A 27,152-nucleotide genomic window follows, 5' to 3' on the forward strand; every position below is an offset into this window, starting at 1 on the left:
ACCATGCAACGGGGCCATGGGGGAGGAAAAGGCAGCACATAACAGATGCCGAATATCTGCTGCAGTGTAAGATTCTGTGAAGGATATACATCTAAATTAGTGAAGAAAATACCATAAGCAGAAATGTGTGTACTGCGTGTTCCCTAAATGCTGACACACCCACACTGGGAAAACACAACTTCCGAAGGCCTCCTCTGGGGTGGTCCTCACTGCTGGGCTCCTCGAGGGAGGGGCCTGGTCAAGCTGCACGGATGTTTACCTGAGGAACAGCTTTTCCAGGGGGTTCCGTGGCTTCAGCTGTGAACTGTCCAGGATGCAGGGCACAGGGTGGTGCCTGGGAAGAAACACGGTCTCGCCCGGATGCACTGCTGGGATGGCCTGCGGTGGCACGGAGAATCTCTCCACCAGCGTCCTGGCAAATCAAGGGGCAGGGGAGAGCCGGGCATCAGCAGGCGCACCTTGTCTGTAGTCTGGAGGGAGGCCAGGGAAGGCCAGATGGCGGCCCCTCCCCGCAGCCCCCGCCTGGTGGGGACCAGACCGGGGGCACAGCGCCCCCTGCTGACGGAGGGAGAGCCCGCCAGATGGAGACAAAGGGGCTCGCTCCCACTCCCTGTCGGACCCCAACCCCTCTCTCAGGGCCTTAGTGCAGGAGCTGGAAGTTCTGGTCCCCAACCCTGCCCCACTCGCAGGCTCTGGTCCAATGTCCACTGAGTGCCCACGAGTGCAGGTGCCAGATGCTCAAGATGAGGCAGGCGTGGGCTGCCCATGCTCCCCCAGGACAAGTGTAAGGGGATCACAGCGAGGCCCTCCAGCGAGTGGACCAGCCCCAGAGCAGCAACAAGGTGCGGGGAGAGGCTTGGGAGAGAAGCCCCAGATGGTGCAGCAGGCGAGGGAGGGCCCCTGCAGCATGATGAGGGGGCCAGGGCTCTTTCTCTGAGCAGCATCCTCAAGGCCTCGTGAGCAGGAGGACTCCCCAGGGAGCCTGGGAAATGCAGAGGCCCAGGCCCGCGCTGCTCTGAGAGTCATTTAGTGAACCAGAGCTAGGTCCCAAGGATAGGGAAGGAACAGGCAGAAGAGGGGACACATTCCAGCTCTGTGGGGATGTGTATAAGGCAGGAGGTGAAGACTGTCCCTCAGAATGAGGCCAGTCGCAGCGCTATGCAGGATGGAAGGGTCTCCCTTACACAGAACGTGGAGGGTGAACACAGCCAGCCACAGAACAGCAAGAGTGTGTGTGTGTGTGTGTGTGTGTGTGTGTGTGTGTGATGCAGGTACACAGACATGCACACAACAGCCTGCACACATCTGACACACCCAACCACGGTCCAGGGTCATCCTGAGGGAACAGGATGGGGGAGGGGAAGGAAGGGGAGACATTTCCTGTTTACATCAAAGAACAGTGTTCGGCTTGATTTTGCACTAACATAACATAAACTCAACAGTAATAATAACAAAATAAAGCAAGCCACAGGCACTGCACCCCTTCTTCTCATCACAGGAAGGCCGGTACCCAGGCTGCCAGCTGGGCCCTGGGGCAGTGGACACGGAGGGGACACGGCCAGGGCCTCCTGTGAGTATCTGGGGCCCGGCAGCCAGCGCCGGAGGTGCACGAGCTGGGCTGGGGGCCCACCAGCTGCCAGAGGAGACCTGTCACTGTCCTGCCAAGTGACCCAAGGTAAGGAAGGTCATCCTAAGGGTGAAACGGCACAACAGATGGGAATGACATCGGAAAACCAGACAGATTCTGACCTCGCAAACTTCGGAAACAGCCTCAGCAAACCACCATACAAATGGCACAACAACTTTAGTTTTGTTAATTTATTTGCCGTTTGAGTTTTTGAGTATCTGCGGCTTCCTATGTCCGCAAAGAGTTGGACACGACCGAGTGACAGAGCAACAACAACAACGGCTTCCGAGGTTGCTTTTATAATTTTAGAAAAAGTACAGATTATTAAAAGTCTGTAAGAACCAGATTCATCTGCAAAAAGCTCTCAGCTCCTGACCCCAAACCATCGCTCAAAGGGAGTTTTGTGATATTAAATACAATGTATGTGCATTATTAAGAGCTCTGAGATGACTCTAATTGAGAACTTCCTGTGCAGCCCAGAAGTGAGGATAAAGGATGATGCTGTGGTATAAATATCCTCCCCTCCCTGGCACTGGCACACACATAAAGGGCTTTTAACTTTAAGGGCTAGAGAATGCAGGATGTTGTCTGTTCAAGACACAGGCTACCCTTGGATTAGAAGCAGCTGATCAGCTCGGGATGACTGGGGGCCTTCCTCTGCCGGCCAAGGGTGAGGGGTTACGTGACTCCTGGTCACAGGGGACCTGTCCGCCAGATGGGGGCCAGCCCCCCGGCCTAGGCCTCACCCCTTCTGGACCCGTACTCCTGCATGGCACCTCCCACCCACCCCGGCCCCACTCAGGGATGGAAGAGGCTGCTGGGCTTTGTACATCAGTGAGTAATTTTCTTTGAAGCAAAGAACCGAACTGACCCATCAAGATGATCGCACATCAAAACGACCACCTCAAAGTGGCTGTTGTCAGAAGAGGCTGTCTCAGAGTACTACTTGAAAAGGTCACGTGCCCAGAGTATTATCAGCCTGATATTTCAAAGCCCGGAGCACCAGCTGCCCAGGTTAACTCCCTTTCTGTGGGGAATTTTAAAAGCATCCAGGCCACAACTTCCAAAATCCTGGATGCACTCGGGAGAAAGGGAAAGAGCTAGGGAGATTATCCAGGCTACAGAGATGTCTTAAACCATTTATTTCCAAGGTTCTCCATCCAGTGAGTGGGGACCGTGGGAAGTGAATCCCCAGCCCTGACAGAGAAAATTGCGTCATTACTCATGATGCCACGAAAGCCTCTGGCCCAAACCTGCTGATTCCATCTGCCAGGAGTCACCGTGTGCCCGTCAGGCACCCTTTCCCGGCCTCTGGGCAGCACGTGGAAACTGGGGCCAGCTACAAGGCTGCTGCTTAGTTTTTTAGTCCAACTCTCTGTGACCCCATGGACTGTAGCCCGCCAGGCTCCTCTGTCCTTGGGATTCTCCAAGCAAGAACACTGGAGTGGGTTGCCATTCCCTTCTCCAGGGGATCTTGCCGACCCAGGGATCAAACCCGCCTTTCCTGCACTGGCAGGTGGATTCTGGACCACTGAGCCACCAGTTAGGAGGCAGATGTCCCTAATCCAGGCTGCAGCCACCTCCTGCCCATTTCAATTAATGAGGCTTTCACTGCCACACAAGCAAACTCACCATTGCTACCAAGCAGCACAGCCCAGCAGGCTGTAAAGGCCCTCAGAGCCAGAAGGAACTCTTTACAGTTCACACGCTTCACAGACAACCCGCTGAGCCCCGATCTGAGAGGAACCATACAGGGGTCCTGAGAGAGGGGGCCCCGGGGAGTCTGTGTCCTGTGGACACAGGATGCTGATTCAGTGTAGGCATTCCAACCAGACCGCCCAGCTCAGGCCTGAATAGCGCCACCTGGTCACACGGAGAAAGCGAAGCCTGGACAGGCGGACAGTCCAGGGCGTGTGGACCAGCCTGCCCCGGGGTCACGTGGGGGCACGCGGTTCCTGAGGGAGGGAAGGAAAGAAGGAGGGAGGGAGGGAAGAATGGAAAGGAAGGCAGACAGACAAACAGAAGGATCTGTCCTGGCTCCACTTTCCCCCTCAGCTGCCGCCCGATCTCCTCCTTTGCCCTCCCCTCTTGGACTCCTCTGAACCGTTTCCAGGCAGGCTCGCCCCTGGTCACGCACCGGAGCTGCTCCTGTCAAGGTCACCGTGACCCTGAGGCTGCGCCCTTGGGCCGTTCTCTCTACACCATCTTCCCTGGTGATCTCATCTGGCTTTGCGGTTTTAAATGTCACCTATACATAGTGATTCCCAAGCTGGGCTCTCCAGACAAGGAGGTCCTTGTCTTGGTCTGGCCCCAGGGGTCCCACAAGTGAACACTTGTTCCCGTGCCTGCCACCACCCCCAGCCTGCGTCATTCAGCCCTCCCCAATTCGAGCCAACCCCAACCGTCCATCTGTTCAGGCCTCAATTCAGGGGGTCCACTCTGATTCCTCTCTTGCTCCCACAGCCTCCATCCAGCTCATCAGCAAACCCTGTCAGTTCTACCCTGAAAGTCTACCCAGAACTTGCCTCCTCCTCCTCCCCTGTCCTCACTCTCTTGGATTACTACCACGGCCCCCTGTGCCCCCCCCAGTCTACCCTGGACGCAGCTGCAGAAGACCCTGCTCAGATGAGTGGCAACCAGCTTCACGCAGCCCCGACCTCCACTCCCCACCTCCGCCCCCTCCTCAGTGCTCCCATGGCAAGGCCCTCCCAGGGCCACCCCTCGCCATCTCCAGGACTCTGCTGAAAACCTATCTGTTCTCAGAGTCCCCGACCCCTCGTCCAATTCTCACAGCACCCCCAACACTGCCGACACCCACTGTCTCCTTGCTCATCAGCCCTGGTCACCAGCTTCCTGCATTCACCACTGCACTGCTGGTTTCCGGCCCTGACCCCAGGCAGCGCGAGGGCAGAGACCTCTGTCTGGCTCTGCTCCTGTTGCATCCCAGAGCCTGCACAGTTGTTCAGTCACTAAGTCGCATCTGACTCTGTGATCCCGTGGACTGCAGAGACCTCTGTCTGGCTCTGCTCCTGTTGCATCCCAGAGCCTGCACAGTTGTTCAGTCACTAAGTCGTGTCTGACTGTGATCCCGTGGACTGCAGCACTCCAGGCTTCCCTGTCCTTCAGTATTTCCACAGAGCCTGATGCAAAGTTGGCACATAATGGATGCTTGTTGGATAGACCGACAAACGGAGAGACAGATGGATAGACGAATGAATGGAAAACCGGGTGCCCTGAAGATGGATTCAACTGTGGTCCTTGGGCATCTCCATGGTACAGAGGAATCCAGCCCTGGTTCCGGCCAATAGGCCAGGAGATTTCAGCCCAGATGACGCCTCTGACAGAAGCCACTTCCCTCCCCCTGCACAGGGTAAGACAAGCGTGTTGCGCGGCTGTACTCTCTCTTTCAAAAGCAGTGTTCTTCTGGACTGTGGCTTGGGATCTGGTCCCACGAGTTTGGGCAGACAGTCAGGGAAGAACAGGCCATGTTTTACACCTGTGTATCCTCAAAGGCCCACACTAGACCCTGACACACAATGGCAGAACAAATATTTCTCGAATCAATGAACAGATGTGGGATTACGAGGAGGCAGCTTGAGAACTTATCAAGAGCACACAAGCCTCTGGCTGAAATGGTCCAGGGACTTCCCTGGTGGTCCAGCGGCTAAGACTCCATGCTCCCAATGCAGGGGGGGCCCAGGCTCGATCCCTGGTCAGGGAACTAGATTCCACAGGCCACAGCTGAAGACCCCACGTGCCTGTGTGTGTGCTCAGTTGCACTCAGTTGTGTCCAACTCTTTTGTGACCTCCTCTGTCCATAGAATTTCCCAGGCAAGCAGACTGGAGTGTGTTGCATGACACAACAAAAATCAAAGATCCCGCAGGTCACAACTAAGACCCAGCACAACCAAATAGATAAATATTGAAAAAGAAAGAAGCTGTCCAAAACAAAGGACAGGTCAGCACTTAAACCCTCTGTCTGGACAGGTGGGTGTGGACTGGGCCCTGAGTGGGTAGACCCTCCCTCCTGAGGGCACCCTCTCCCCCGACCTGTCCCCACTCCCCTTACCTGTGCTCAGGCGTGAGCAGCACTTCATCTTCATTAAGATCCCAGGCTCTGAGGTCAGCATAGTCCAGAAAAAGTAGCTTCTCTTGCTCCTGCTCCCTGCAAGGAGGTGAGAGATGTCAACCAGGGTCAGCCCAGGGCCTGTTCATCCAGCTCCGTCACAGGGCCCCAAGGGCATCCCGGAGCACAGCCAGGCCCAGCACAGGGACCAGGGAGCCCAGGGCCCTATCTCCCTGCACAGAGGCTCTCAAACTCAGATTCCAGCAGTGGGGCTGGGGAAGAGGGTCTGCGTTGCCTGAAAGACGACAATTTACACCACACAACTTCAATGTGAAGAGCTGACTCATTGGAAAAGACCCTGATGCTGGGAAAGATTGAGGGCAAGAGGAGAAGGGGGCAGCAGAGGATGAGATAGTTGGATGGCATCACCAACTCAATGGACATGAGGTTGAGCAAACTCCAGGAGCTGGTGAAGGTCAGGGAAGCCTGGCGTGCTGCAGTTCATGGGGTCACAAAGAGTCAGACACAACTTAGCAACTGAACAGCACCACACTGGGTCCTGGGCCTTGCCTTTCTGCTGCCCCTGGGCCCAGGTGCCCCAAGCAGGAGCAGCCCCTGTGCCCATGGCCGCCCTGGGCCTGCCTCTCCGGCCCCAGGGCTGCTCCTCCCTTCCTGCGCATGCTGCCCCTCAGCCTGTTTCTTCCCGCAGCCCTGAGCGCCTCAACTCCCTTTCCAATCAGCCCCACTGCAGCCCTGTGAGCTGGCCATTACTTTGCAGGAAATCAGCTCCCTCACCTTCGGCCCTGACCACACACAAATTCTGAGGGACACCAGTCCCCGCTTTGACCTTCTTATTCCCTCCGGCTGTTAAAGGAGTCCTGGGAGCCCCACCCCTCCAGCCCTTGCCTCACCCTCTGTGTGCGCACCCTGGCTTTGCCCACAGGTCCTCGGTCTCCAAGGTTTTGTCTCCTGCCCAGCTGCCGTCTTGGACTGGGCTAGCTGGATGACTGCCAGCCGAAGGGGGACAGCTCTTGGTCCTCAGATGCCCAATTCTGAATTCCACTTCCCATCACAGGCCCCAGCCACTCAGGGTGAAAAGGTCCCACGGGAGCCAGCTCATCGCCACTCTCCTCCTCCCTCTCACACCTCCTGCCATTCTCCACAATGCCGCCTGGGCACTCTCTCTTAAACACATGGGAAAACACCACGACCTGCTTGAGGGCCCTCCGTGACTCGACCTTGTGTTCACAAGGCCCCGGTTCACATCCTGGTTGCAGCTCCTGCTCTGGCCTGCCCCCACACTCTGACACAGAGTATTCCAGTCCCAGCACCGTCTGCCCGACATGCCTTTAGCTGTGTGGTCATTCCATTGCCCTCCCAACTGTAATCGTCCATGGTCCAAGGACAAGGACCCCCTGGGGATCCCGTCCTAACCTTCAGGCTGAGTTAGGTGCTCCTTTTCCAGCCCGCTCTGTGTGTGCTCAGTCACTCAGTTGTGTCCCGACTCTTTGAGGTCCCCTCTGTCCATGGGATTCTCCAGGCAAGAATACTGGGGTGGGTTGCCATTGCCTATTCCAGGAGATCTTCCCAACCCAGGGATTGAACCTGTATCTCTTGCGTCTCCTGCACTGACAGGCAGATTCTTTACCACCAGTGCCACCTGGGCTATGAAATACCAGAATCACTGTGTTCAGTTTCCAGGGGAAAATACGATAATGCATGCCACACACGTGTTTAACCCTCTCCGGTAGGGCAAGAATATGGGGCTGGGAAAAACAGAGGCCACTGAGACGTTATTCCGATAAGAACCCGAGCATCTGGCAATAGCAGTGCCTCTCTCCATGTGTAACTTCCACAAAGGGAGCGTGCAGCCACTGAGCGAAAACAACCCGAGAGATGCGAAGAGGACACAGAGAAGCAGCCTGTGGACAACGCGCTCCTGTCAGACGCAGTGCAGGTTCAGGGTGGAGTCCACCTGTGCCCCGGCCACCCCAGTCCCTACGGACAACGGAGGCGTGGGGTTCTAGTATCTTCACTGCAGGTGGGACCTCAGTGCAAGCCAACCACGTCATCTGCTTCCCAGGGGAGAAAGAGCACTTGTACTGGTTTCCATTCCCCCACTGTGCCTCCCTAAGGGATTTCCGGTTCTGATCCCCTGTGACTTTCGCTTTAAGAAACCAACTTCAGGCTTCCCTGGCGGCTCAGTGATAAAGAATCCACCTGCCAATGCAGGGCACACGGGTTCGATCCCTGGCCCAGGAAGATCCCACATGTTGCAAGACAACCAAGCCCGCGCCACAACTCCCGAGCCTGTGCTCTAGAGCCTGGGAAGCCGACTTCTGAAGCCTGAGTGCCCTAGAGCCCTTGCTCTGCAGCAGGAGAAGCCACAGCAATGAGGCCGGCCCGCCGAAACTCTCACCTCAACTAGAGAAAGCCCGTGAGCAACAGTGAAGACCCAGCACAGCCAGAGCTAAACAAGTCCTTTTTAAAAGAGGAAAAAAGAAACCAACTTCTACGTGAGACAGGCTCACTGTAATCCCAGAGGGAGGGCAGGTGAGCTGGAGCAAGCGCTACAGGAACACTGCTCAGGGGCTGGCCTGGGCCAGGATGACCGGGAAGGCCAGCTCCTCATGGCTGCCCCGGACCCCCCAGCACTGTCAGAGCCACCGTCAGGCTGCACGCCTCCGTGTCAAAGCCATCTGTTTCCTCCACTTCCCTCGAGCCCTTGGATGGGAGCTGAATGAGCGCCATACTGGCAGGAACTGGGCTGAACGGGGCTCAGGTGGAGAGAGAACCAGAGCTAGGTCTCTGTGCGTGCTCCGGTGCGGCGCTCTCTGCCTCGAAGATGCTATGCTGTCCTCTGACCCCCTGCCACTCCGAGTGCTGGTTACGCACCAGGGCATACGGGGCACTCACTTGGGAGGCCCGCTGAGAAGGGAGGGGAGTAGGCTGCTTTATCCGGGGAGGAATTTGCTCTGAGTCTTCGAGTACAAACGAACGCTGTAAAATTACCGCTAACCTCAAAGAAAAGAAGATCGTCCCCGCTCACCTCTTCTCCTGCAGTAAGTAATCCAAGCTGTTGACATAGCACCCTGAGCTCCCAGAGGCGAGCTGGCGAAACCATACAGGAATGGGCGTCAAAGACAAAGACAAAGGGAGAAAAAAGACTGATCAATGTTAAGCCCTCTATTTAGTTTTCTTTTCTGAACAGGCAGTATATTCACTCAATTAAAACAATCGGAAGGCATAACGGCACACAGCCCACGGACTTCGCCTCACCGCCACCCCTGGCCCCCGGGGCCCCTCTGCACAGGTGGCCTCAGGTGTCCACTGCTGGAGACCCTGTTCACATAGAGAAGCAATCAGGAATACATCAGACTCTCTTTCAACACAAATGGTAGTGTAGTGCACCCGCTATTCTGTACTGAGCTCTGATTTTCAATTAACAATATGTAATCAGGGTCATTCCATATCAATACTAAAGACATAATTAAAAAAAAAAACGCCACTTCCATGGTATTCTGAAGTATGATAATGACACAATTTACTAGTTCACTACTGATAGGCATTTTGGTTATTGGCAATCTTGGGCTGTTACAAATAAATAGGTCCTATTCTTAGAATACATTTCCTGGATCTATGGGCGCTCAAATGTTCCCAAAGTCTTCCCAGCAACCATGGTTTATTGCTAGGAATGCAGTTCATCACTCAAGTTTCCACTTCAGAATTCCCAAGTCGCTGGACCACAGTTAGCCTGAGGCTTTGTGCTGACCTAGCCCAGATCCATGAACTCAACCTGGGCTGCGAAAGCCTTGAGGGGCCCCGCATCACCCCAAGCATTTCTGTTAGGAGTTAGGGGCAGAAATAAAGGGGGAGACAGTCCAGCCTCAGGGGCTCAAGCTCCCAGTCACAAGGGCCCAGGGGCTGGGGAGAGGTCAGAGGGTGTGGAGAAAAACTTATGGTCAAGGGGAGGGGGCCAAAGGAGGGTAGCTGGGGTGTGGCTGAAGAGGAGTGGCTACAAAGGGATGGCCTGTCGATGACTCTGGAGAAGTGGCCAGAGAGGGGTGGCAAGGAGAGGAGGCCCCGACTTACCGCGGTGTGGGCGCCCATCCCAGGAGTCGCAGCCTCTGGGCTGGTCCCTGCCACGTTCCAGAACAGCTTCCCCAGTGAGGGCAGGCCTCCTAGTCGATCCAGGTCCTGGGGCTCCTGCTCTGACACCTCGGGGTGCTGGACAGCCAGCCTCCTCAGGCCCCGAGGCCCTGGGGCTGGGTCCCCCTTCTTGGCCTGCGGGACGCTCAGGTTCAGGAACTCCACAGGCGGCGGGCTCCAGTCATTGGAGACTGTGTTCCCGGTGGCCTTCATCTTGGGCTTTTTTGATGACTTGGAGGCTGGAGCAGAGGCGGGACTGCAGAGGCGCCGGGTGGGGTGCGGGAGCCCCTGGTACAGGGGATGGTCGAAGCAGCTGCCCTTCAGGCTGGGCAGGAGGATGGGCCTGGTGGTGGCAGCCTGGTCATCTGTGGATGGGACACAGAGCTGTGGTGTCCCCAGTGGCCCACCACCATCCCAGCCCCTGGGCCACTCTGACCAAGGAGGGGGCAGCAAGCAAGGGGAGCCTATCGACTGGGTTTTCCACTCCCTCGTGGCCCCAAACCTCAGAAGGGCTCCACCTGCACAGGTGAGAGATACCTACCTTCTCTCCAAGGAAGGTCTAGCACCGCCTTCCTGGGCCTGGCCATCGGCAAGCCGCTGGGAGTTTTCTCCTGGAAGGAACCACCTGTCAGGTGAGGCTAGCCTTCAAAAGGGCCGAGCGCTTGAGAGGAGGGCCCTGGGCCCCTGGGTGCCCGGGAAGGAACTGCCCTCCTCCAGTTCCACGCCAAGGACCCAGCAGATGCTCCATGAACATCAAGTTGCTAAGGTCAAGGAGGCTCCATCTGACCTCTCATTTCAAGGACGCGATGTGCAAGTGTACAGACATCAACATTTACAAAACCTGTATGAAATGAAAACCAGCACAGCCCAGACGAAAGGCCATATTCTAAAATGATATCCTGGGACTTCCCTTAAGTCTTAACCACTTCCCTAGTCCAGTGGTTAAGACTCTGTGCTTCCAATGCAGGGGGTATGGGTTCGATCCCTGGTTGGGGAACTAAGATCCCATATGCCATGCAGCACGGCCAAAAAATAAAAATGAAACGACATCCTGTGCATCTTGCTTGCTTGGTGTCACCCCTGTGAGGTTGTCTGTTAAGAAGGGGCTGGACAGGGCTGTCTGGTCCCTGCCATCTCCCCAGCATCAGCACAGACCTGGCACACGGAAGGCTGGGTGCATCTCTGTTGAATGAATGAATGATTTCAAGAGACCCTGGAGCTCCAATGAGCCTCCTCCTGTGTTAGCAGCTGCCTGTCCTCAGCTAAGGTGGACCCAGCCACATATACAGACATCTCTCATCATAGCAGGCCCAGGCTCAGACAACCTGAAACGCAGATGAAAGGCTAATGTCTGAAAGACTAATGATCAAAGGAAATGACAGTTTACAAAAAAAGCTCAAATACTCAACAAGGGTTCAAACTCAACAATAATAGAAGAAACCCAAATCAATATGACTATGAAGTATTATTCAATAATAAGAAAACAATCAAAAACTTAAAAATTTATAACAACGAATGCTGGCATGGCTATGAAGACGTGCATGACTGTTAGCACTGTCTAACTGGTGTATACTTTCTAGAGAGTAATCGAACAATACAAAAATCACTGCGAGATGTCCAAATCAGGGAGTCAGGAACCCTGGAAATCTGTCCCTCCACAAATGCAATAATTAAGCTGGAAAAACCCGTCAGGACCAACACTTATGGAACTCTGAAACTAATAAAAAACTAACAACAATGAGGGGAGTGTTTAAAGAAGAAGGATCTGCTAGACGTCAGTACGCCTGTGATCTGCCTTTTGATCTGACCTTCCCAACACCCCAGCTCCCAGCTCAGGGGCAGCGGTGGGGGTGGCATTAGTGGTGTGGCTTGCTGGTGCCAGCAAGGCAAAACAAACTTTGTTCTTCAAGAACTGTGGTTGTGTGTGTTGATCTGTTTTGCAGCTCCCAGAAGAATCAACTCACGGTCTTGCTTTTGTTTTACACCCACTCCCGTACTGGAACTTTCTTAGGGCTGGAGTGTCCTGGGTGGCATCTATTGAAATCATTTAAAGATAAATCTACCAGTCAGAGCCACCTGGGGCAAGGAATTGACAGGTGGCACAAGCAGCCAGAGAGACCGAGTGGCCCAAAAAGGAAGGGGCTGAGGAAGCAGATGATGGAGGAAAAAAGTAAGTTTTAAAAAGTTCCCATGGGACTTCCTGGGTGGTCCAGTGGTTAAGATGTCTCACTTCCAATGCAGGGGGCATGGGTTCAACCTCCCGTGTTGGAACTAAGATCTCACATGCCAGTGTGGTATGGCCAAAAAAAACAAATTAATAACTAAACTATAAGTTAACAAAAAAAAAAAAAGAGAGAAAATGAGAAAATTCTGGACCGAAAAATATTCCAAATTTCTAAAATAAATAAATAGTTCCCAATAGTGTCTAGAAAGCCACATGCACGCCCAGGACTAAGGCATGCCGGTGAAAGACCCGACAAACCCATAGCTTTCTCCTCTGTTCACTGTTGTTATTGTTGTTTGGTCAACAACAACACAACAGTTGTGTCTGACTCTTTTGCAGCCCATGCGACTGTAGCCCACCAGGCTCCTCTAACCGTGGGATTTTCTAGGCAAGAATACTGGAGTGGGTTGCCATTTCCTTCAGGAGATCTTCCCGACCCAGGGGTCGAACCTGTGTCTCCTACATTGGCAGGCAGATTCTTTACCACTGAGACTACTCATTAGGCTCCACATAATTAGGGAGTGAAGGTTAAGGCAGAGTTGCCAAAGGCGTGGCTAAGTGTTGAAGGGAGACTCCAACTCAGAATCAATCTGCAGACCCTGGAAGAGTTTCGTCATTGTTTGGGCTCTAGGCATTTCAGGAAATCTATAAAATTGCCAGCTGGCCATAAAGCTAAAGAACAATAACTTTGGGGACTGCATACAACAAAATAATTGTCTTTTGGGCTTCCCTGGTGGCTCAGATGGTAAAGAACCTGCCTGCAATGCAGGAGACCTGGGTTCAATCCCTGGATTGGGAAGATCCCCTAGAGAAGGGAAAGGCTACCCACTCCAGTATTCTTGCCTGGAGAATTCCATGGACTGTATAGTCTATGGGGTCACAAAGAATCGGACATGACTGGGCAACTTTCACTTACAAAAATAGTTTTGAAAAGTCATTACATGAACACCACCACTCACAGCCAGTGGCAACAGTGAACTCTCATTTCCAGAGTTACTACGTTATAACAAGAAAACTGCCCCAAACCAAGCAAACGCTTTGCTGCTCACAAGTCCATGGAGATGATAAGATAAAACATAAAAAGAATCAGAAACTGCTGATACAAAGAGACCAACTCCACGTAAAAAGCTGTGTGCTGAGGGGATGGGGGATGAGGGGGTGGGAGGGGGAGGCTATGTTCTCCCTTTCAAATCGGTTTCTTTTCTGAGCACAAGTGCTTTCTGTGTCTTCCTAACAATGCGGAGCTCACTAAGTTTAGGAGACACAGCACAGCCTTTGTTCCAGTCCAGAGTCGCTGGCTTTTGCCATTCCACTTTCATGATTATGATAAGCAGCTCACTCTGGTCCCTGAGAGCTCAGCAGTTGAGGGCTCTGGATGATGGGGTTGCCAAGGGGTGGGCCATCCTGATGAGTGAGGAAGCTGCACTTTCATCCCCACACTGAGGCGGGGTGGGGTGGGGTTGGGGTCCGTGCTCTTCCTGCATCACTTGAGTGCACAGTATCTCCATACTCCAGTGCCAAGCCCAGAAGGAAGCTCAGAAAACTAGGCGGACTTCCCTGGTGGTCCTGTGGTTGAGAATCTCCCTTGCAATGCAGGGGATGTGGGTTCGATTCCTGGTCGGGGAGCTAAGATTCCCACATGCCTCGGGGCAACTAAGCCCACATGTTGCAACTAGAGAGCCCACACATCACAGCTAGAGAATGAGCGCCACAACTGCTGAGCCCGCGTGCAACAAGGGAAGCCACGCACCACAAAAAAGACGTAGCACAGCCAAAAGAAAAAAAACTAGGTTGTTGATGCTATCGTACATTTATGTGTCAGCTTGGGTGGCCTTAATGAAATACCATAGGCTGGGGGGTTGCTTCAACCACAGATTTATTTCTCACGGCTCTGGAGGCTGGAAGTGGCAGATCCAGGTGCTGGCAAGGCAGGGTGCATTCTGAGGGCTTTTCTTGTGCTTTGTGGCGGGACTGCCATCTCTCTTGACCTCTCTCTTATGGACTCATGGGACAGGAAGTGAGACGGGGCAGGGAGAGGGAGACAAAGTGAACCTAAGAGTGGGCGCTGGTCTCTTCCTTTGCTAAGGTCACTAATTGCAGCATGGGGTCCCACCCTCATGACCTAATCTAACCTTAATTTCCTCCCAAAGGCCGCATTTCCAAATAATATCACATTGGGGGTAAAGGCTTCAATGCAAGCATTTGGGGGGAGATGGATACAGTTCAGTCCATCGTGATATGCAATATATCAAACATTACTATGCTAGGTACAAATCAAATGCATCAATTTGAATGGACAATACACATGCAGAAAAGGGAACCACAGTGAGAATACAGCTCGATGAACTTCCACCAAGTAAACACACCCAGGTAACCATGTTGTCATAGCTGTTGTTTAGTTGCTAAGTCATGTCTGACTCTTTCGAGACCCCGTGGACTACAGCCCACCAGGCTCCTTTGTCCATGGGATTTCCCAGGCAAGAATACCAGAGAATTCCTTCTCCAGGGGATCTTACCGACCCAGGGATCAAACCTATGTCTCCTGCATTGGCAGGCAGATTCTTTACCAGTGAGCCACCAGATAAGCCCAGGTAACCATGACGCAAGTCCAAAAAATAGCATATACCAGCACCCCAGAGTCCTCCTCACACTCGCTCCCAGTCAGGACTCCATCCTCTGCTCGAAAGGTAGGCCTAACCCCGCAGATGTGTCTGCCCGTTTTCCGAGTAATGTGTAATGAGTCACACAGTGTGCATTCTTCTGTGTCCGGCTTCTTTTGCTCAGGGCCGTGTTTTCAGGGCTCTGCAGGGTTTCATTGTGTGAATACAGGCTCAACTCTTCTACTCCAGAGGGACACATTCGTTGTTTTCAGGTTTTGACTACTATGAATAATGCTTCCATGAACACTGTTACACTTGCATTCTGGACACACACAGCCACATACCCACACACCCAGCCACACGCATTTCTGTGGACAATGCACCTAGGTGTCAAATTGATGGGTCACAGGAATAGTTATGTTCATTTGCGGTAGAAAAGGTGAAAGGATTACAAAGAGGTAGAACGGGTGGGACCTCCCTGACAGTTCAGTGGTTAAGAATCCGCCTGCCAATGCAGGGAACACGTTTGATCCCTAGTCTGGGAAGATTCCGCATGCCTCAGGGCAACTAAGCCCGTGCACTGCAACCACTGAAGCCCACGTGCCTGAAGCCCTTGCTCTGCAACGGGAGGAGCCACCGTAAGGGGACGCCTGTGCACCGCAACTCAAGTAGCCCCTGCTCGTGGCAACTGAAGAAAGCCCGAGCGCAGCAGCGAAGACCCAGCACAGCCAAAAATTAAATAAGTAAGACAAAGAATTCCACATGACCCGCATCCAAATCTCTCCAATGTTAATATTTCACTATGTTTGCTTTATCACTACCTCTAACATGTGTGTGCATGTGTGTGCACATGTATGATCTTGACTGTTGAAGAGTACTAGCTACTTTGTAGATTCTCTACATTTGGGTTTATGTGACGCTTTGTCATGACTGGATTCAGGTTATATGTTTGGGGCAGGAACATTCAGATGCAGTGGTATGTCCTTTGCAGAGCCTCATATCAGAAGGCACAGATGTCAATTTGTTCCATTAATAATGTTGCTAGTAATAACTTTCATCTCCTGGCGAAGCTGATATCTCCACCAGCATATCACTGTTTTCTTTTTGCTGTAATTAATCAACATCTTATGAGAAGATCCTTTGAGACTATGTAAACACCCTCCTTCTGATCATACTTTCATTTCCTAATTTCAGCATCAATTGATGATTCTCACCTCAATTTTTACAGTAATGGCTGAAAACCCGTGTTTGTTTTTAATGACTTCAAATTTTGCAAAGATCTTAAAGTAATAACCATTGTGTGTGTATGTGTGCTCAGGCCCTTCAGTCGTGTCTGACTCTTTCTGACCCTATGGACTATAGCCTACCAGGATCCTCTGTCCATGGGATTCTCCAGGCAAAAATACTGGAGTGGGTTGCCATGCCCTCCTCCAGGGGATCTCCCCAACTCAGGGATCGAACCCAAGTCTCCTGTGTCTCCTGTATTGCAGGCAGATTCTTTTACCATTTACCACAGTAATAACCAGTACTTCTCACAAATCAAATGGGAACTGGAAGATCATTAGACAGTTCAGTCTTTCAGTCATGTCCAGCTCTTTGTGACCCCATGGACTGTAGCACGCCAGGCCTCCCTGTCCATCACCAACTCCAGGAGGTTACTCAAACTCATGTCCATACAGTCGGTGATGCTATCCAACCATCTCATCCTCTGTCGTCCCCTTCTCCTCCTGCCTTCAATCTTTCCCAGCATCAGGGTCTTTTCCAAAGAGTCAGTTCTTCCATCATCAGACGTTTACCATTAAAACATCCTGAGAGTCCCCTTCAAAGATTAAAAATAAACAAACAAAAAACGGCAAGCTGGTGGTGGCACTGGAGATGGCTGCTTCTCAGGCAAAGTATAACCCTCCCTTGAAGGCCTGAAAGGCAGCCAAAGAAGACAAGATCACTTCTCCTCAAAGTCTCCACTTCTGTACAAACCACCTGCAGGCAATCCTGGTGCAAGCTGAGAAAAGACGTTTGGCATGCTCAAAGCATCTCATTCTAGAAGAAGCACACAAGGTCACCCAGGGCAGGGGTGCGGGCAGGATCAAGGTTGGCAGATCTGGAGGGCTCTGGGGTCAGGTCTTCTCTGAAGACAAAGAAGAAGATGAACTTTGGCCCATGTTTCCAGGACAGTCTCACTCCTGTCTGTAGTTCTCCCCAGGCTGGGACCTGCTCATCTGCTCAAACACCAAACCCAACACAGACAACCGGCTGCACCAGCTGGAACCCTGCTCTCCTGCGGCTTAACTAGCCAGGCTCTCTGGGGGCAAAGTCACCGAGCGAACTGACATAGAAGCAGGTTCTGAAATTTATAAGTGGACTTTCATTGTGTTGTTTAGTCTCTAAGTCTTATCCGACACTTTTTGCGACCCCACGGACTGTAGCCCACAAGGCCCCTCTGTCCACGTGGTTCTCCAGGCAAGAATACAGGAGTGGGTTCCCATTTCCTTCCCCAGGGGATCTTGCTGACCCAGGGATCCAAACTGAATCTTCTGTATTGGCAGGCAGGCTTTTTTTTTTTTTTTTCTTTTACTGCTGCGTCACCAGGGAAGCCTGTAAGTGGACTAAGAAGTCCCAAAAACTCATTCTGAAAGCTGAGGATTAGAAATAAGAAAGATGAGGGCTGGAGAGAAAGACAGCCTCCAGGTTAGCTCACAAACTCAGCAACCCACAAAGCAGCTGCATGGAGGACTGAGGACCGTGAACGGAGTCTTGACCCAGAACATGATTCCAATGGGATGCAGACTGACCTGGGCACTGGACAACAACTTGCCCCAGCGTGTCCAGTATAGTTCCACTCAGCAAACCCAATTTAGCATGTCTGATGCATCAAGCCTTGTGTTGAGCCCTCGGACACCAAGGAAGGGGAAGAGAAGGTCTCTGCCCTTGAACTTGCAGCAGTGGGAGGTGTCTGCCAAGAGACAGACCCAGGGTCACCAAGACTCCAGCAGATGATGGAGCCTGGGCCCCACTGCCCCAACAGGTGTATTCAGATTGGCTGGCTGTGAGCAGGCTCGTGGGCTAGGGCCACCTGCCCAGTGGGCAGCCTAAGCCTGGTTGCCGCAAGACACCTGTCACTCAAAGCTACCGCACTGTCAGTGGCTGTACAACAGTCCAACTTTCCCTATAAAGGAGACACAGCCGCCGGCTGTTTCTTTCCTCTCCAACCCACAAAGGAATACATTTTCATGCTTGTACCTGTTGCTCCTGGCTTTTACCAACCCCTTCCCTCCAGTTCCTTAAAAACATTAGCATCTTCAATGAAGAAATGAGCCATGCTGCTGCTAAGTCACTTCAGTCGTGTCTGACTCTGTGCGACCCCATAGACGGCAGCCCACTAGGCTCCCCTGTCCCTGCGATTCTCCAGGCAAGAACACTGGAGTGGGTTGCCATTTCCTTCTCCAGTGCATGAAAGTGAAAAGTGAAAGTGAAGTCGCTCAGTCGTGTCTGACTCTTAGCGACCCCATGGACTGAAGCCTACCAGGCTCCTCCATCCATGGGATTTTCCAGGCAAGAGTACTGGAGTGGGCTGCCATTGCCTTCTCCAGAAATGAGCCATGGTACAGTCTAATAAGGGATCATCTTTTCTGCCTGAATCACCAACTCTGAAAACTGCAACTCATCGGAGCTAAGATAATACTGATTTTAAAAGCACTGTGGGGACTTCCCTGGTGGTCTGGTGGTTGAGACAAACCAGGGGGCACTGGTTTGATCCCTGCTCTCCCTGGTCAGAGAACTAAGATCTCACGTGTTGCTTCATGTGCCAAAAAAACAGAAAAGCCCCGTGACTTTCTGTTCAACAAAGAAACATAAAAAGCTGCTAAGTGAACGACGGCACAAAGGAAGTCACCATCCAGCACGGGGCCCAGCTCAACGCCGAGCTGTGAAATGGAAACAAAGACGCATTCCAGAATGGATGAAAACGATAATTACGGTTAGTAACAGGCTCCAAGCACTGCGCACGAGGTGTCGAGACAGGACGCAGCGGGAACAAAAGCGATGATGTCAGGGCCCTGCGCCAAACAGGGAGACACACTTACTGTCTCAACTTTACTTCTGCAGTTGTCTCCCTCCCAAGCCCCCACCATCCAACATCCAGGGCCTGTTCCTCCTTGTTCTCACACATATTCTTTCCAGGTTAAGAAAACCATCTTAGGGACTTCCCTGGTAGTCCAGTAGCTAAGACTCCAGGTTCTCAAGGCAGGGGGCTTGGTTCAATCCCTGGTAAGGTAACAAGCTCCCACGGGCCGCAACTAAAGACGTGCATGCCGCCACTAAGACCTGACACGGCCGAATACACCATCTCAGAGCATGGGCCTCTGGTCCAGCCATGCTCCTTCCTTCCCAGTCCAGCCCAGGAACCAGGTTCCATCTTCCAAACACACCCCACTGCAGGGCTGGTGCTTCCCCAAGTCCCTCAAACCCCAGCCCAAAGCTGTTAATGCTCGGCCTCTGTTCCCAGCCTCTGCCACTCTTCAGCATGCTCTCATGTGTGATTTCAGCACATCACCTCACTTTTTTTGTTCTTTTACTTTCCAGGTTACAAGAAAAATAAAACAATCTGTCTTAAAACGTGACTACCAGGCCAAATAATTACAGGTACCAAAGTGTTTTGAGCCTTTGGTATATAAAGAGATCCAAGATTAACTCAGAATATAAGTGTACTTCTTACGAAGATCACTTCTTCAAGATGCCATATTCCTACCACCGTGCTTTGTATCTGTCCTTTTAAACAAATATTTAATAGCTCAGGAATGTTAGTCAGGGCAGAGGCTGCCATCAGCAAGGACTCAGCTCACAATGTGAAAGAGGAAGCGAGATGAGTTTTATCCACAAAGAAAAGCCAAAGAGTCTCCAGCATCATAAACCACACATCCATCAAACTGAGAACAGGCTGGGAAGAGAAAGCCTTTCTGGAAAGAAAAACAGCAGTGACCCTTTGTGCCCTGGGGAACATGAAAAACAAGCAAACAACAACAAACCATCAAATCAAAACATAAACTGATTCCAAATCAGTCTGAAGAAATTTCACCCCAACAAAGCAAACCGCGGCTTGGCGACTGCGCCACCGGGGGAGACCAGGGCCTGCCCATCTTGGTCAAGGCAGTCCCAGAACAGATCAGAGTCAAACGCAAACACGTAAACACACCCGTAGAACCAAGGAATCCATTAAAATACAATACAGAAGGAGAGCTGACCAACGCTGGGCTTAGGACCTACCGCAGTTGGGCGGGGGCGGGGGTGGGGGTGGGGCGAGTGGGCGGCGGGGGAGGGGGCGTGGGGGGCGGGGGAGGAGTGGGGGGCGAGTGGAGGGAGTCGGGGGAGGCGGGGTACTGTTGCTGCCATGCGGCTTGAGGATCCTTAGCCTCAGTTTCCTCACCTGTACAATGGAGCTGACCAGCCTACCCCCTGAGTCACAGGACCAAAGGCCCCACCGGGCGCCCACACCACGGAGGCCTGACAGGGCGGGACTCAGGAGGGCCCGGTTGGTGGCAGGGGACCCGGCCAGCTATTGGGGAAAGGGAGTGGGTAGAGGCCTCTAGGGTGGTGGGAGTGGAGGACGGGGGACCGGCGGGCCGGGTGGGGACAGGCGCGGGTCTCCAGGGCCTCCCCGCGCCCAACGCTGACCTGGACACAGCAACAGAACCTCGGTACACGCTGCGTCCGCTATGGCTGCTCTCACTGCCCCCTCACCCCGCCGCGCAACACGCATGCGCAGCCGCACCACGTGCGCGCCACATGCCCGCCCTCTAGGGTGCGCGCCTGCCCCGGTGGCTCATCGCAACAGTCTGCTTCGCTCCCACTGCTCCTACTCAGACCCCACCCCCTCAGGAAAATCCCGGCGGAAGTCGCCAAATCCTGGGCACGATGGCTTCCGTTTTTCGGTTGAGAACACCGAGGCCCAGGGGAAGAGGGCCACTTGCCAAAGGCACACAAACAGAAGGAGGTGGCTTCAACATTTCATTCCAGAACAGACCTGCCCTTCCCACCTCTTTGGTCCTTTTTGAACTGTGAGACCCTACAGGCCTGTTGTGTTGAGAACACTCCGCTCGTAACCACCAACCACATTATGATTCCTCACACGTATCTGAGTGTGTATGAATACTCATGTGCACTTTGGAGGATGCTGGCCCTCAGATTCACACTCAACAATGGATTGAGCCCCAACCCAGTGCCTGGCACGGAGCTGGGCCATTAACACATTATTCCTCTTTATCCGGAGAAGGCAATGGCACCCCACTCCAGTACTCTTGCCCGGAAAATCCTCTGCCAATTCTGTCATCAGTTAAAACCCCCATCCTGCTCTTCTGGGGGACTGATTTTTAGTTAAGTGAAAGTGAAGTCGCTCAGTCGTGTCCGACTCTTTGCGACCCCATGAACTGTAGCCTACGAGGCTCCTCTGTCCATGGGATTTTCCAGGCAATAGTACTGGAGTGGATTGCCATTTCCTTCTCCAGGGATCTTCCCGACCCAGGGATTGAACCCAGGTCTCCCGCATTGTAGACAGCCGCTTTACCGTCTGAGCCATCAGGGAAGTCCAATTTTTTTTTTTTTTTTAATTAGGCATCACAAATAACTTATTAAAATGATCCCCTGGCATGGTTTTTAAGACAGGATGGTGGTAGAGCTGCTGCTGGAACTCTGGGGAAGCCCATACTCTGCGGGAGCCCCTATTCTGGGACAAGTGATGGGTGGGGAGGCAGCAGCCCTCCTGTGCTGAGAGGCCCTCCCAGCAACATTGCTTCTTGATTTTCTTTGATCAATACCTCTAGGGGTTTGGGCCCTTTAATTCACCTTACTTCCAGTTGTCAAAAGGGATAATGGGGAGGTTCAAAGGATCCTATCTGAACTTCTTACTGTTCTTTTGAGAATTTCTGCTGTTTTAAATGTTTTAAACATACATAGGTTAGACCCATTTCAATGAACATCATTTCTAAGTTTAAGATAGACAGGCAAAATTAAAAACAACTTACACAGTAATAATGCTTTTCAGTATATAAATGCTTCCTCCAATTTTACCTCTTCACAGCAGGCTGCTGCTGCTGCTGCTAAGTCACTTCAGTCGTATCCGACTCTGTGCGACCCCATAGATGGCAGCCCACCAGGCTCCACCATCCCTGGGATTCTCCAGGCAAGAACACTGGAGTGGGTTGCCATTTCCTTCTCCAACTAGCTGATTTCAAAATTATTAGAGAAAAGATTAAAAATCAAAACCACAAAGAGGAGAAAGACCCAAATGTGGCCAAGGGGACTAATGTGATTATGTGAATGACTATTAAATCTGTCTTTGAGCTTCTTGGAAGCAAGAAGCAAAGTGTGGGGAGATGAAGGGTTACATGCTTCTCTATATAATACAGAGTCTCTGTGGTCAAAGGAAATAAATTTTTTCTCTTTATATTCCATTCCAGGAGTAATTTCTCATGCGGGGTTTTATACAAGGACATTGCATAACAAAATGAATAAAGTTTTCAAAAACCAGGTGCAGCAGAAGACAGATAAATAATTGTCCTGTGTAATGTGTTTGTCCATTCAGCAATCATTCAATAAACACTGAGCACCTACCATGCCTTGGCTGCTGAGATGCAAAACACATGCAAAAAGATAATTATCCTGCAGTGTAATCAACTGTAATGGAGGTATCCTTGATGCTTTGGGAGTACCCAAGTGGGATGATACCCTGCAAATATGCAAAGACATGAAGGCTAATGTTGCATCTGAGTACTGAATTGTCACCTCTCAGCAGGGCAGGACAGGACTCAAAGGTGACAGCCAGCTTGACAGGAACCTGGAGGGCCAGCAGGATTCGATTCAGTACCGAAGGAACAGAGGCCAAACAGAGATGGCAGGAGCTGGGAACAGGGTAGTTACAGGAGTACACACGGGAGTCGGTGGGTAGGCTCCAGCAGGGGCCATCCTGGGGCTACTGCTGAGGAAGAGCCACAGCCTGATGGGGGAGGGGGCAGAGGGAGAGACGCGAGGGGAACTCCAGTGAGTCAGCCCAGAGGACAGATCCCACTACCTGGATGAATGGACTCAAAACGAGTTCAGTTGGCAACCAGGTGAATTTTAAGGATCCACAGAGTGTCCAGGGGGTGAAGTCTAATACAAAGTTATTCCTGTAGGTGAACAGTAGAATATCAAAACAAAAACTGGTGAGGGTGGCGCTGTGCAAGAATCTGCTGATGGACCCAGAGCATTTGGGAACTAAGATACTCCCCGCTGGGACAGAACTGAGATCGGAGGATGAGGACCGAATAAAGGGTGTATACTATGGGCTATCCTTGGTATGTCACTTTTCCACTTTTTTTTTATTCTTTAGACCTGTATGTGTTTGTTATTGGCTGTATGGCACATAGGATCCTAGCTCCCGGACAAGGGACTGAACTGGAATCCCCTGCATTAGAAGCATGGAGTCCTAGCCACTGGGCAGCCAGGGACTTCCCTTTCGACCTGTATTTAGAAGATGATTTGGGCTCAGGCTCTCTGATGTCATTCTGGGAGGAGAAAATTTTTTGAAGCTTCTTCACTGAATCTTCTGCTTACTCTGAGGGTTAGTCATTCAGTCGTGTCTGACTCTTTGTGACCCCATGGACTTTAGCCTCCCAGGCTCCTCTGTCTGTGGGATTCCAGGCAAGAATACTGGAGTGGGTTGCCATTCCCTTCTCCAGGGGATCTTCCTGACCCAGGGATTGAACCCAGGTCTCCAGCATTGCAGGAAGATTCTTTACTGTATAAGCTGCCAGGGAAGCCCTACTCTGAGCTGAACAAATGTCCAGCTCAAATGAGTTCTCCCAATTACCCTGAGGATTCATGAACTTATTTGTTGACTGTATTCACATACAGGTGTGCCTATGTATGATGAAGTATTCCCATTGATTTACAGAAACAGAGTAATTGTCTTTCATGGCGACAACTGGAATTTGTTGAATACTTACTACATGCTGGAATCTGGCACTTGGACAAAGAGAGGAATAAGTTGGATGTGGTCCAGGGGGCTTACCCTGGAGGAGTTCATACTCCTGGGATGAACTCCTGGGTTCAGTTTAATTTTCTTTAAAGTGGGCCTAGCACAGGGACTTCCCTGGCAGTCAGGTAGTTAAGACTTCGCCTTCCAGTGCAAGGGGTACAGGTTTGATCCCTGGTCTTGGAGCTAAGATTGCACATGCCTCACAGCCAAAAAACCAAAACATAAAACAGAAGCAATATTGTAACAAATTCAATGAAGACTTTAAAAATGGTCCACATCAAAACAGGAATCTTAAAAAAATGGACACAGCACCTACCTCTGGAGCTGTTTTCCGGACAAAGTGCTCAGAACCATGCCTAACACAGTGTAAGTGCTGGCATTAAAAAAAAAAAGTCTATTCAGAACCACCCTATGAGCCAGAAATTCCACTCCTGGGCACATATCAGAAAAAAGCACACTAATTCAAAAAGATACACCCCAGTGTTCATAACAGCATAATTATTTACAATTGCCAAAATATGGAAGCAGCCTAAGTGTCCGTCAACAAATGAATGTGAAGTTGGAGGTAGATGCCCACTCCTCCCAGGGTGAGCAGTGGGAGTTCATTCCCTGTGGACAGAAACTCCAAAATATCAACAGGACAATCCAGAGAGGAGGCTGAGCCCTGCCTAGATAAGAAAGAAGAGATCACATATTTGTCTAAGTCAAGAACTTCCTGACTAGAAAGCTTCTTGGAGGTCAAAGGGAAGTGATGCCAAACAACCCACAGGCCCCTTTGCTGGACTCTATCTTGGCTGAGAGTTGCATGCACACACGTGGAAGGATCCTGTGCTGTGCCTAGCTGCTCAGTCGTGTCCTACTCTTTGTGACCCCATGGACTGTTGCCGGCTCCTAGAGGATCCTGAGATATACCAAATACAGACTCAGAACCAGGCAAATCAAAATGATTGGCCCAAGGAAACCTGGAAGAAATGCCCCATAAAAGCTATTTAAACTGCTGCAAGAGAGCGACTCTCTGAGGCTGGCCCTGTATCTATCCACGTGTACTGTACTCTTTTTCCTCCTAGTAAACACTGTTTGTTTCACTACTTTCCATCTTTGTGGGAATTCTTTTCTGCAAAGCTGAAGGGCCGGGGCCTTGTCACTGACTACTGGTCTAGTAGCTAGTGGTCAGGATTAGATCCCAAACTAGTGGCTAGGATTTGGTGCTCTCACTGTCATGGCCCCACCTCAATCTCTGGCCAGGAACTGAACCTCACTTCAAGGCCCTGCAGGCTGAGGCCACCCGAGATCATATTGATTAAGAAAATGAGGTCCATTGTAATAGCTATAAATACCCACAATGGAATATGACTCAGCCATAAAAAAAGAATGAAAATTTGCCATTTAAAGCAACAAGGATGGACTTGGAGGGCATTATGCTAAGTGAAATAAGTCAGAAAGAGAAAGACAAATACTGTATGATACCACTTATATGTTGGAATCTAAAAAATACAACAAACTAGTGAATATAACAAAAAAGAAGCAGACACAGATATACAGAACAAACTAGTGTTTGTTTGCAGGGAGAGGGAGGGGCAAGATGGGGGAGGAGATTATACATAGTAACAGATAAGGATATATTATACAACACAGGGAATATAGTCAGTATTTTATAATAACTGTAAATGGTTATAACATGTAACATACACATGTTATATATATATATATAACATATATAACATATAACCATTTACATGTAAATAACATGTAAATGGTGCATGTACACTAAATAGTTTCAATCATGTCCGATTCTTTATGACCCTATGGTCTGTAGCCCACCAGGCTCCTCTGTCCATGGGATTCTTCTGGAGTGGGTTGCCATGCCCTCCTCCAGGGGATCTTCCCGACCAGGGATCAAACCAGCATCTCTATATGTCTCCTGCATTGGCAGGCAGGTTCTTTACCACTGGTGCCACCCAGGAAACCCAAGTAAATGCAATACAACCTTTAAATATTGTGAATCACTATATTGTATACATCTATAGGAGAAGGCAATGGCACCCCACTCCAGTACTCTTGCCTGGAAAATCCCGTGGATGGAGGAGCCTGGAGGGCTGCAGTCCATGGTGTCGCTGAGGGTCAGACACAACTGAGCGACTTCACTTTCACTTTTCATTTTCATGCATTGGAGAAGGAAATGGCAACCCAGTCCAGTGTTCTTGCCTGGAGAATCCCAGGGACAGGGGAGCCTGGTGGGCTGCCGTCTATGGGGTCGCACAGAGTCGGACATGACTGAAGTGACTTAGCAGCAGCAGCAGCATAGTTTGTATAATATTCTACAGCAACTATATTTCAATAAAATTTTCATCATTAATCAGTATTTTAAATCAGTATTCATAGTTGTTTATATTTACCTAAAGGAACTCTGGAAGGATACACAGGAAACCAACACAAGCAGTTGCCTCTGGGTACGTGTTGGGGGAATGGGGAGTGAAATGTGGCTTCTGCCTTGAATCCATCTCAAGAAAGTAGAAGAGAGGGGGTTGTTCTTCACTTGGGCCAAGTTCACACAAGCTTGAAGGAATGGGGTCATAAAGGACTTAATCTGCATTTCTATCACCAGAAAGAGCAGCTCTGACTGGACCACAGAGGCCCTGACCTCTTACAGAAGCAGAGGTAGCGCTAGTTTTTAATTATCACAGGAGTGGTGGAGACGGTTGCTGTTGAGGGCTCGCCCCATCCTGCACCAGAGACAGCTCAGAGCCCTGGAGCCCTCAGGGGGCCTGAGGGCCACGCGACAAAGTGGCTGAGCCTCTGGTAGGCTGTGGGGGCCAGGGCCCTTCTGGAGGAAAAGCCAGGTCTGACAAACGTTTTTGTGTAGATGCTGCAAACCCAAAATGGGTCGCCTTGAACCGCTGTCAGCATGAAACCTGGGTGGGACTGCCGCTCAGAGGGATCTGAGGAGGCTTCTTATTTAGTGTGTGTGTATGTGTCTGTGTGTGTAAGAGACAAAAGCAGGAGGCATAGGACAGCTCGCACAGGAGAAAAGTGAATTACTGCCCTTCCTTTTCCCAGGACCCTTCTCTCACCCACTGATTCCCCTGCCGCTCCATGGAGCTCTGTTTATTCTTTCAGTGAGGAACCTGACCCCAGCAGGAAGTCCTAGTATTCCTCTCTTCCTCTCTACCCATCTCTTCCTTTCCTCTCCTTCCCCCTCCATCTCCCACCCTCCTGCTGGGCCTGCCCACAGGATCTGCCAGTGTGTAGAAGGTGCTCAGGGTTTAGGGAGCCCCAGAGTCGGACACAACTGAAGCGGCTTAGCAGCAGCAGCAGCAACAGCATGGGATGGTGAGGACCAGGGCGGGCCTCGGTGGGATGTTCTGACCAGCTGGGCTGGGTGGTACTGGCACCTGTGAGGCTGTAGCAGCAGGGGGCGCTGTGCCCCTGACCAGAACCAGGCAGAAGGGGTGGGGTGGAGGAGCTTTCTTGCCCAA

At 51.4% G+C, this 27,152-nt stretch overlaps 1 protein-coding gene across 4 annotated transcripts in view; it reads right to left on the minus strand.

The window, feature by feature from the left end:
* The window catches only part of FAM178B (family with sequence similarity 178 member B), a 108,861-nt gene extending 88,428 nt beyond the window's left edge, over window positions 1-20,433 (minus strand). For 3 of the 4 annotated variants that reach the window (XM_070798228.1, XM_070798227.1, XM_070798225.1), the window contains exons 1-6: window positions 20,337-20,433; window positions 10,384-10,453; window positions 9,786-10,207; window positions 8,743-8,804; window positions 5,697-5,792; window positions 260-412 (exon numbers count right to left, since the gene is read on the minus strand). In XM_070798228.1, coding sequence (XP_070654329.1) covers window positions 260-412; window positions 5,697-5,792; window positions 8,743-8,804; window positions 9,786-10,207; window positions 10,384-10,429 — 779 coding nt within the window. In that variant the 5' untranslated portion in view covers window positions 10,430-10,453; window positions 20,337-20,433. The other variant, XM_070798226.1, reaches the window with a different exon arrangement.
* Between the last annotated feature and the right edge of the window lie 6,719 nt (window positions 20,434-27,152).

Source organism: Bos indicus, chromosome 11, assembly GCF_029378745.1.
Source record: "Bos indicus isolate NIAB-ARS_2022 breed Sahiwal x Tharparkar chromosome 11, NIAB-ARS_B.indTharparkar_mat_pri_1.0, whole genome shotgun sequence".
In the NCBI taxonomy this organism is placed as follows: domain Eukaryota; kingdom Metazoa; phylum Chordata; class Mammalia; order Artiodactyla; family Bovidae; genus Bos; species Bos indicus.